At 39.6% G+C, this 11,354-nt stretch overlaps 1 protein-coding gene across 16 annotated transcripts in view; it reads right to left on the bottom strand.

Moving 5' to 3' along the window:
- INPP4B (inositol polyphosphate-4-phosphatase type II B) overlaps positions 1-11,354 on the bottom strand; it is an 887,198-nt gene that overhangs the window by 5,936 nt on the left and 869,908 nt on the right. For 6 of the 16 annotated variants that reach the window (XM_042234315.2, XM_060400635.1, XM_060400637.1 and 3 more), the window contains one exon: positions 2-1,403. The exons of the other annotated variants lie outside the window; for them this stretch is intronic. In XM_042234315.2, coding sequence (XP_042090249.1) covers positions 1,229-1,403 — 175 coding nt within the window. In that variant the 3' untranslated portion in view covers positions 2-1,228. Of the gene's footprint in view, position 1; positions 1,404-11,354 lie in introns of those variants that run through there. 16 annotated transcript variants of the gene reach the window in all.

Below are 11,354 nucleotides of genomic sequence, written 5' to 3'. Positions count from 1 at the left end.
ATAAATAAATATGCTTTATTTGTTCAATGCAGAGTTGCAGCAACAGTCCGAGTAAAAATAACAAAGATTCAACTCTACATTTTTTTTTTTTTTTCACAAATGATGATACATCTTACAAAATTAAATCCTAGGCCAGGCCCAATACCATTATTGCCCTCAGAAAAAATGATGAGTAGAGTCCCTTTGCTCTTAACATATATTTAAGGTTTAATAAACTCTTTAAATATAATTTGATCCACAATACAGCTTCATTTTCATTTCATAAATATATCTGCCTTTTTATAACTTTTCCACAAATGAATTTCTCAGTCTCTTTAAAACACATGAACATCTACACGTAGCCCTAAGGATGTAGGTTCTAGGAATAAGGCATTTAATTAAGTCTGGCCCTATAGATTTTTAAAGGAAAGTTTCATCTCTATTTGACTGCATTATTTTAGCTGTGCAACGAGGAGGAAAATGGCTTTCCAAACAGCCTGGTCCAAGTCTCAGCTTTATCAAGAGGAGTGCTTGTGTACAGATAGTACAAAAGTCACAGGTGCTGAAAATGGGGCATCGAGACACAAACAAGACTTGGTTAAAAAGAATAGAAAAGTACATTGAGAGCCAAATCAACCCAAACCATAGTTACAAACGGATTCATTTAATTACAAAACAGAAATAGCCATTCTCTCCAGAACGTTACTTGACAGAAAAAAGGTTAATTGCAGCAAAGAAATCACAGAACTAACAGGTTAAGAAATCGAACAGAGGGTTCTATCAGCTGACGGCGACAATGGAATCAGCACAGTGGAAATCGAGTCTGGATGGAAGGAACCTCCCACATCTGTAGGACTTGTCTCAGGGTTCCAGGGTGTTGTGCAAATTCAGTCTTAATTTCTTTAAACAAATGGAAATGGGAAGAGGAACAGGAGGTGCAGAACTTCAAGCTTTCAGGATTCTGTTCTTTGTCTTATTCCAAAGACAGGAATTTAAAAATTCTTCTTGAGCTAGTTAACAGTTGGGAAATGCTTTTCCATGAACAAAAGAGCGAAATAATTCACTTAATGCATAGTACTTTTTTTCTTTTAGCTTTTAGGAAAAACAAATAAAACACAATTCAAACATTTGCTTTTTCTTTTTCTTTTTTTTAAATTCTGTGAATCTGAAAATGTAGAAATTACAGCATTGTCCCCATAATTTATAGTCCATTGTCAGTTGTAGAAAAGAAAGGAATGCAACATAAAACTTATTGGTATTTGGCTAAAAGTAATGCAAGACTTAAAATAAGCCACACGACTAGCAGGTGTGAGCTGACAAGCAGCAAGGCGACAGGATAGAAGTGTCGAGAAGTTGGCTTGTTATCAGTTAGACAGCCTGTTTCGGGATCGTCAGATTCATTCAGTGCTCCCTGGGTTTGTCTGCTGTTAAACAGGGAGGGGGGCAAGGAGTCAGGGGAGAAAAGAAAATAGTATAGCATTCACACAGTAAAGAAACTCAACCTTATATATCCTGAAATACAACACATTATCTTATATCTTACAGAAATTGCAGATGAAGTTTTTATGCTAAATAGACCCAAATGCATCCTGCGTACTTTTTCTACCTGGACTACAGTGGCAAATATATTTAAAAAATGAAGATTCTTTGTGCTTTTTGTGCAAAAAGAAAGAGAGAGATGCTATGATGATATTCACATGGGGCAAATATATATTTTGCCCCAAGGAAAAATTCAAGAAGCATAACAGCACCGATAGAGAACATGACATGGATAAAACTAAAGTACGGATCAGCCCATAAAAAATAATCTGATAAATCAATACATCTCTGGAAAATGAAATGAGAAACACAGTATGTAGTGAAGGAAACAGATGTGTTTGGCACATTCAAACACACCATCTATTGTTTCTGTACGTATATAATGTATTTAAAGTTATAAAAATGATTTATGGAAATGGCTTGGTATTTTAAATGAATTAAACACCTGACATGTCATCCTTGCCAGCCATAAGATTAGTTTAACAAAACCTGACTCAGCACCCTTCCACTGGTTCAGCTCATAAATTATGTTGTCTCCCGCTTATCTTCCTAAAATGAGGCCAAATATATTTCCTATAGACTCCTGAGCTTAAAGGAGATTCATATTTGCAGAGTGACATGTCAAAAAAGAAACGATTCTAAATTTCCAGGTTGTGTATTTTCTGTGTAAGTGAAAAACAAGCATTTATAATTCGGCTGAAAAGCAGTTCCAATCATGCCATATTTGAAATAAGCCATACTGATGTGAGTTGAAAACACAGATTCTTTTCTATGGTATAGTTCATCAGTATTCAGAGTATTCAGAATTTCAGTCACTTAGTTGTCAAGGCATTTTTGATCTCTATCAGCTCCTCCAGGTTTTAAAGCAGAAAAACAGGGGTTGTTCAGTCTATGAACAGTGCTATGTATGCAAAAGTACCTTCTAAACAAGCCCCTTGCCATCCATGACTTCTTTTCAACCAGTGGCAGCCTCTGAAAACCCCCTACACAGAGATTTTTGACCTCGTGTCCACTACAACCAGTGGCCACATGTGGACAAACAGCAGTCTTGATGATTTTAAACAGTGATCTGCCTCCATTTAAATCAGTCATGCAGGCCTGGGTTCTAGTTGTTCCCTTGTTGTTGGGTGAAGACCTACGAGTTTTGTAGCCAGTGACAAAGTGAACTACTCTTATCTGGAAAATGAGTAGTTTATTGTGTGAAATGGAGTACTATTTAATTCCTATTGTCAGTTGCACTTGGTTACTTGTTCAACTTTCTACTGCTTACTAGGTAGGAAATATGTAGTAGATTTTAACGTTATGGATATTCCCCCACCTTTACCCCTTGGTATCCACATGTGGGAATGGGAGATTGGAATTGACATATATGCACTCGTGTTACTATGTATAAAATAGATAACAAATGAGAAAATACTGTATATTCCAGGGAGGTCCACTCAGTACTCTGTGGTGAACTAAATGGGAAGGAAATCCAAAAAAGAGGGGAGATATATATATATATGTACAGTTGATTCACTTTGCTGGGCAACAGAAGCTAACATGACATTGTAAAGCAACTATTATTCAATATACATTTTGTGGGAGGTGGGAGGGAGGTTCAAGAGGCAGGGGACATATTGCATACTTATGGCTAATTCATGTTGATGAATGACAGAAATCAAACCAATATTGTTAAGCAATTATTTTTCAATTAAATTTAAATAAATTAAAAAAATAAGATATGGATACCTTTGAATGTGACTAACAAAAGCTTTCTTGTCCAATATTATTTTTCTAATATCATCTTTACTAACGCTCACTCCAGTCCACTATTAAGATGAAGGTTATCTGTAGCAAATTAACTTTGTTAAAACCTTGGTTTCTTTCCAATGATTCTTGTTAAGAGAGAAGTACAAAGTCTCATGTATCATTTACCTATTATCTACTATTATCTATCTATCATAATATAAATAGTACATTCTGATTACAAATTAGGGTTAAATATTAACCTCAATCTATAAATCATATTATATAAATGCTTTCTCTTTCCCACTGGTTACTCATTGACAGGCTGAGGCACAGACAGCTGGTCAACCAGGAAGTTGAAACAATCTTATAACAGTCGTTACTTCAAATACAAGGGACTCATTCATACCAGATGGTTTGTTTTTTTTTTTTTCCTACAATTGCCAGGGCACATTTATTATCTTCCAAGTCTTCTTCTTAAACATGCCTTCCAAGTCAAAGTACTACGTTAAAAGATTGGGTTCTTTTGAGGGGCAGTTTTATAATTGAATTAATTTGTTGCTTACTAATTTTAGTCTCTGGAGATTAGAATAATATATTAACAATGCCTTTGACATAGTCTTCCTATTCTTCAGCTGAAAGCAACATAACCTATAAGGCTGCCATAGCATGTAGAGCTTGAGGCCCTGACTATGTCACCCAGTGGGTACAGATGCTCTTGGGGCTGCTTTCCTGCTTCCTGCTAAGAACAGCACAAATGTTTATTTCTTCAGGGCCACAAATGAATTTTTCAGCACTCTGCAAGTGTAAATGCAAAGGATGTGCTAAGTAATAATATTAGTAATTTCCTCCCTGGGAGATTATGACAAATAATTAATTAGTGGCTGCCTGGCATGGCATCCTGACAACCCAGTGTCATTAGCTTTAGCCATCAGTGCCGGGTAGATCACCATGGAAGCAAATCACAATGTTGTCTCCACTGAAAATGTGACATGATGAGACATTTAAGGGCAGTTACTGAATCTGCAGGATAGAAAATTATTTTTTTTTCTTCAAAGACCTGTCAAAGCAATCACTTAAAATAGAAACAAGTAAAAATGTGTCTCATTCTTAAACACATCACTGCATACATGAGGAGACATTTCCTTAAATAAAATCCAACGTGCATGACTTGATATTTGGTTATTTCCCCCTCTTTTCTATCACTAATTCCTGCTGTGTCCTAGATCACAAGGCTGACAAGCCCCCCACTACAGATATCCCCTCAAATCATTCAGACCTCTGAAAATACAAGGTAGAGTCTTCCTATCTCCCCGTGTTGGATAATTATTCATGAATAATGTTGCTATTTGATATTTTATTCCTTTAACCACTGCAGCTCTTCAAGCTCCCCCAAAGGAAAATTAGCAATTAAAACTGAATTGAAAAATCTTTCCTTCTGACCAGAGAGCTGATTTCCTCCCATGCTAAAATGAGACCATTTCATGTGTAATTACATTCAAGTTCGGAGTTATAGGCATAGCATCTTGAAATGACGAGCCGAGATTTTAGAGCCAATATCTCACTGGGCTTTATCTGAGTCCACATTCATCTGATAAGTCGATCTTAATAGAGCACCATGTTTCAGGCTCTAAAATGTTGGATTGTGTCAGATTTTAAACTGGCAGACCTGTGTAGAGATGAATATAATGTAGGTCTTTATCAATAAGAGATTTGAGAGTGGTATCTACATCATAGAACAGGAGATTCTCAGATGTTAAGTGACTAAGAAGTCTTCAAGTTGAATTATACATTTTATAGATGAGAAAATAAATTTAAAGGCTTTGCCTAGGCTTCTACAGCAGTAAGTTGTAAGAGAAAGGATCCTGAGAACGTAGTTTGCCTAGTTCACAGCTTGCTTATATGATAGTCTGGTAAAATAAGGGGAGAAGGATTTTTTGCTTGCTGTCTAGATTTAGGTCCAGTTTTAAATATAATGACTCAAAATACAGTTAGGTGTCAAATTACCAAAACTTTCCAAAAATTTAGCTTATAATTCGAATATTGAAAGTATATTTCCAGGACTTCTTTTTTAAAAAAAACTGTGCAATTGTTTAAACATGGGGGGAGTGTTTTAATAAAAGAATATCAAGGTTGAGATAATTTCCACTGGCTTAGAAGCGAGACTGGGCTTCCCACAGGGCACTAGTGTTAAAGAACCTGCCTGCAAATGCGGGAGAAGTAAGAGACGCGGATTTAATCCCTGGGTTGGGAAGATCCCCTGCAGGAGGGCATGGCAACCCACTCCAGTATTCTTGCCTGAAGAATCCCATGGACAGAGGAACCTGGTGGGTTACGGTCTATGAGGCTGCAAAGAGTCAGACACAACTGATATGACTTAGCATGCACGCAGAAGCAGGATTAGCTTTTGTGGCCACTGAATCTTCAGAAACATTTAAAATGCTTTCTTCATTTTAACTGGATTTCAGAATTTAATACAAAATACATTGTCACCCACAGGAAAAACCCCTAAATTAGGAAATTCCTCAGAAGACATAAGAGTATGTCACTGTTTGGAGTGTCCTGATCATAGAATGTTTTCAATAATCATAGACAAGTTTGCTATAAAAGAGAGAGCAGTGTTAAGTGAAATCACAGTCAGAGGAAGCAAGAGTCCTTGGCATAGGACACTGCATGCATTTCTGGATGTGACATGCTAAGGGAGGGCTACTGTGAACTAGACGATGCCAGAGCAAGGTCACCAGGAAAATGATAGTGGGTCGGGGAACCTGGAAAAATTATAGTGGGCTTGGAAACCTGGCAAAGCAGAAAAGACTGGGTGCAATGGGAAAGGATTCCATTGGCTTAGAGAAGAGGGACATTTATGGTTAAGTGGTTGTTGATTTCAGATAGTCAAAGATTCAATCGCTTAAAGTCTGGGTAAACTGCAAAGCAATGGAAGTGCCTGAAGCAAGGACAGAGATCTCCATGTATCATAGTCAATCATGTGACAGCTACTGTATAGATATTACAGTAAGTCTCCAACATAGCCAATGAGCTCCATTCTGAGAGCATGTTCGTAAGTTCAATTTGTTGGTAAGTCCAACCAGGTTAGCCTAGGTACCCAACTAACACAATCGACTATATAGTATTACTACTGTACTGTAATAGGTTTATAATACATTTCATACAAGTATACATAAAAAGCAAACAGACACACAAAACCAAAGAAAACATTTTTAATCTCATGGTATAGCACCTTTATGGAGAAGGCTCCGCACTCCAGTACTCTTGCCTGGAAAAGCCCATGGACGGAGAAGCCTGGTAGGCTACAGTCCATGGGGTCACGTAGAGTTGGACACAACTGAGCAACTTCCCTTTCACTTTTCACTTTCATGCATTGGAGAAGGAAATGGCAACCCACTCCAGTGTTCTTGCCTGGAGAATCCCAGGGACGGGGGAGCCTGGTGGGCTGCCGTCTATGGGGTCGCACAGAGTCAGACACAACTAAAGCGACTTGGCAGCAGCAGCAGCACAGCACCTTTAAAAGTACAGTAGTACAGTACCACAGCTGGCACACAGGAGCTGGCATGGAGTGAACAAGCAAGAAGAGTTACCGACTGGAGGAGGGAGAGGAGGTGGGAGATGGTAGAGCTGAAGGACTGTTAGCAATTGGAGACAGAGCGCAAGCTGCAATCTCGCTTATCCCCAACACTGATGGCACAGGTTCTGATTGCTTGCTGGAACCAGATGGGTGTTTGCATCTTCACAAGTTTGCAACTTAAAGGCTCGTATGTAGGGGACTTACTGTATCTTATTCATTTCTTACAAACAGTCCAATGGGTTGGTATTATTATCCCCCACAGGCTAAAAAGGATTATAAAACTTGCTCAAGCAGCAGATAGGGAATTTTTATCTTCATCTTACTGATAGAAAAACCATATTCCTTTCACTTTATGATTGGGTTCCTTTCAGCACAGATTTCCCCCTACCTCTCAGAAACTGGCAGATGCGATTTCTTGCTAGTTGCTAGATTAGATTAAGCAACCTCTAAAATTACTTTCACCTCTACCTTCCTATGATTCTTTGATTCTATCAAGACATAAAGGCACACTCTAGAGACGCATATTTTTCTACTAATAAAATAGTTGACAGTTCAATAAGAAATAGTTGGGGTATAGGGCAAAAATCAAAGAATGCAAAGAATGATGACATTGTATTTAGTCTCTCAAGTCTCTTGCTCATTCTTACCTGCTTTCAGAATTTTTAAAAAAATCTGACATATTTAATGTTTAATTTTCCCCCCACATCTCTTCTTGCATTCTTCTTCCAATTTCACTCTTTTAGTTTCACAAAGTATCTAGACAATCAGAGTATCTTCTTGTCAGAATAAGGAAGGCTCTTGGGACTTCCCTGGTGGTCCAGTGGCTAAAACTCTGCACTCCCAATGCAAAGGACCCTGGTTCAATCCCTGGTCGGGAAACTAGAGCCTGCATGCCACAACTACGAGTTCGTATGCTGCACAGCCAAATAAATAAATACACATAAATACTTACTTAAAAAGAAGCAAGGCTTCAAGTAGTGACACTTTCAGATAGTGTTTAACACTGCTTTGAATTTTGCAGACGCCCAGAAAAACAACAAGATAACTAAAAATGTTTTATAAAAAAAGTTTAAAAAGGGAAAGAGACAGAATGAATGAGTTCAAAGTGTAATTGCTTCCATCAGACCATTTTCAGAGAATTGATACCAGTTTTGATCTTCGAATTTTAGCATGGAGAATATTTGGATGGGGTCCAGAAAGAAATACCATAAACGATTAAAGGGCTGAAGAAAAAAAGCTTCCGAGGAAGTATTTAAGGTTAATTTTGTTTGGATAAAGAAGAAGGTTAATATGTGGTGTGACTGCCACATTTGACTGTACGTAAGACAGTGGTAAAATCATTTTTGAGGTATTAAATTATGTTTTGCTCTCTTACATTTTACCCTGTAGCATAAAGCACGTCTCCGGGGATTTTAGCAGCGCTGAAAGCAAGAGCAGTCTGGACTAAATAGATTTGGTGTCCTTTAATCTTACAACAGAGAATGTGTGAGGTGTCCACTGAGGGGGCAAAAGGGTCTTTGAGGGTTGAAAGAGAAAAGAGAGAGAGAAGGAGAAAGAAGGGCAGGGAGGGAGGGAAGGCGGGGAGACTGAGAGAGAGAGAGCAAGCACAGCGGGGAGAAGACAAAGGGACAAATGTTGGTGCTCCCAGAGGATGACACCCTGTGTGGGGAGGCAGGACCATGGATGGCAGGGAGAAGGGGGAGCCAGCACATGCATCAAAGGGGCTGGCCCTCCATCACTGGTCTGCTTTGCCAAAGGCTCCCTTGTCGTACGCTTGGCTTGGATGCAAGGATATGAAGCAGCTTAAAGGCCCCATCATGAATAGGAAATGGGCATATCAGCAGCTGATGAGTGATACAAACAAGGCTTCTAGAAGTTTCAGTGCAAAATAAGACTGACAAGTGGAGAGCTCAAAACAGTAGGAACCGATTTCCCACCAGCCTGGCTGGAGAGGAGCTGAAATGTTGAATGAAGTTTATTTAAATAAATTATTTAAAAAGAAAACCAAGCCCTATTACCTTATATATACCTTGGTTAGTAAACAGGTTATAGGGCAATTCTACAAAGAAGAATATAGATGCAGGTATATGCCTATAACTCATTTTCTATTTCCCATGTGATGTTATTAGCTTTACTTTGTATAACAGCTACAACAGTTGACTTAGTTTTGATGGCTTCAAAGTATCAGTCAGAGAGAAGAAATCAGATTAGCCAATAAAACATTCTGTGAGTGAATTTGTGGCAAAAGAACTTAAAAATATAAACAACTCGTCTCACCACTCTAGTTTGTCACTCTCTTGGACTGGGAAGAATTTTTACACCCCAGTAAAGAGAAACTAACAAGAAAAAATATGAAACTTCTGATTCCATTCTTGATAGGCACCAGGAAAACTGTAATGAGGTAAACCTATGGATACCCAGCTTTCCTGGTGGGGCAGGGAACCTGGCAGAGCAGGCAGCCTGACTCCATGGGCTGTTCTTCGCTCTCAAATAAAAATAAAAGTCCATGTATGCCTATGGTATTCTGAAGGTACCCTGGGAAAGTAGTGGGTATCTAACAACAGATATGCATTTGGACACACCAAACAGGAAAGAAGGGCTTCCCTGATGTCCAGTGGCTGAGACTTTGTGCTTCTGATGCAGGGGGCCTGGGTTTAGTTCCTGGTCAGGGGAATAGATCCCATATGCTGCAACTAAGAGTTTGCATGTATCAAGGAAGGTGGAAGATCCTATGTGCTGCAACGAAGACTAAGCATGTTAAAAAGCAGAGACATTACTTTGCCGGCAAAGGTCTGTATATCATAGGTATGGTTTTTTCCAGTAGCCATGCATGGATATGAGAGTTGGGCCATAAAGAAGACTGAGCACCAAAGAATTGATGCTTTCATACTGTGGTGCTGCAGAAGACTCTTGAGAGTCCACTGGATAGCCAGGAGATCCAACCAGTCAATCCTAAAGGAAATCAATCTTGAATATTCATTGGAAGGGCTGCTGCTGAGGTGGAAACTCAGATACTTTGGCCACCTGATGGGAAGAGCTGATTCCTTGGAAAAGATGCTGATGCTGGGAAAGACTGAAGGCAGGAGGAGAAGGGGATGACAGAGGATGAGATGGCTGAATGTCACCGTCAATTCAATGGCCATGAGTTTGATCAAATTCCAGGAGATAGTGAAGGACAGGCAAGCCTGGCATGCTTCAGTCCATGGGGTCACTAAAAGTCGGACATGTGACTTAGCAACTGAACAAAAATAACAGAAAAGAACATCAGCTCAGCCTCCCAACACCCACTTGGTTAAATTCCAATCTTCCCTTTCAAAGGGGTAATGTTAAGATTACCCAATAGCAATACTGAGAGATTACATAAAGGCACCTACCATATTCTCAGCACTAAAAATAAGTAAATAGGAAAATAAAAAATTCTCTCCCTATCCCTTCTCTTGGGCTTCCCAGGTAGCTCAGTGGTAAAGAATCCATCTGCCAATGCAGGAGCTTCGAGAGATGTGGGTTTGGTCCCTGGGTCAGGAAGATTGCTTAGAGAAAGAAATGGCAACCCACTCCAGTATTCTTGCCTGGGAAATTCCATGGACAGAGGAGCCGGGGGGCTACCGACCATGGGGTTGCGAAAAGTCAGACACGGCTGAACAACTAAACAACAAATCCCTCCTTTTGCTAAATCTCAGTTTTCAGACAAGGAGTACGTTGGCCAGATGTACAGCCACTTAGCTCGGGCTCTTTCTCCTCTCATTCTCTCTGATGCTGAGATGCCCCAGGATTCAGGACAGCACCCTTCTGGTTCCTGTACTACAGATACTGCTTCCAGGTGATTTCAGCTAGTCCGCTGACATAACTATGATGATATGATGGTGAGTCTCAAATTTCTCTCTCCTTACTTTACACTTCTCTAAATTACAGACACATATATTGCATCTTCACTTGGATGCTTACCTTACAGACATTTTAAAGTAACGAAGCATGGAAGAATACGCCACCCCCAAATATGCCACACTGGCATAAGGATTATTTCGAGCTAAAGGCACTTGAAAAACAGCAGGTGCAGGAAGAGTACTCTGACCTCCCCTTTTCTTCCTGAAAGCAAGAGATAAAACCACTGCATGACAGCTGCCCTGCCACTACGAGGGGGAAAGAAACATTCTTATCACCAGAGACTGGAGTCAACGCCGAGAGAATTCTATACAGCAGGCCTAGATGAGAGCACTCCTATCTCCTTCTAGCCCCTCCCCCGCATGCCCCATATATTTCAGTTATTTTTCCACAATTGCTTTTCTTCATTCAACCTGGTACAAACGCATTTCGGTTTTGACATTTCTTTGGATCTCCATTTTCTTTTGAGAATTTCCATGTATATGTAGTGTGTTTGCTTTTCTCCTGTTAATGTGTCTTATGGCAGTTTCATGCTCAGGCCCAGCCAGAGACCCTAGGAGGGCAGAGGAAAAGTTGTACCTCCCATCTAGTTCCAAGGTCACGTCTTAACTTGAGTCCATGTTCTCTGCCACCACTACACACC

Source organism: Ovis aries, chromosome 17 (genome assembly GCF_016772045.2).
Source record: "Ovis aries strain OAR_USU_Benz2616 breed Rambouillet chromosome 17, ARS-UI_Ramb_v3.0, whole genome shotgun sequence".
NCBI classification, from domain to species: Eukaryota; Metazoa; Chordata; class Mammalia; order Artiodactyla; family Bovidae; genus Ovis; species Ovis aries.
The sequence above is the reverse complement of the archived record's forward strand: the minus strand, read 5'-3'. Positions and strand labels throughout refer to the sequence as shown.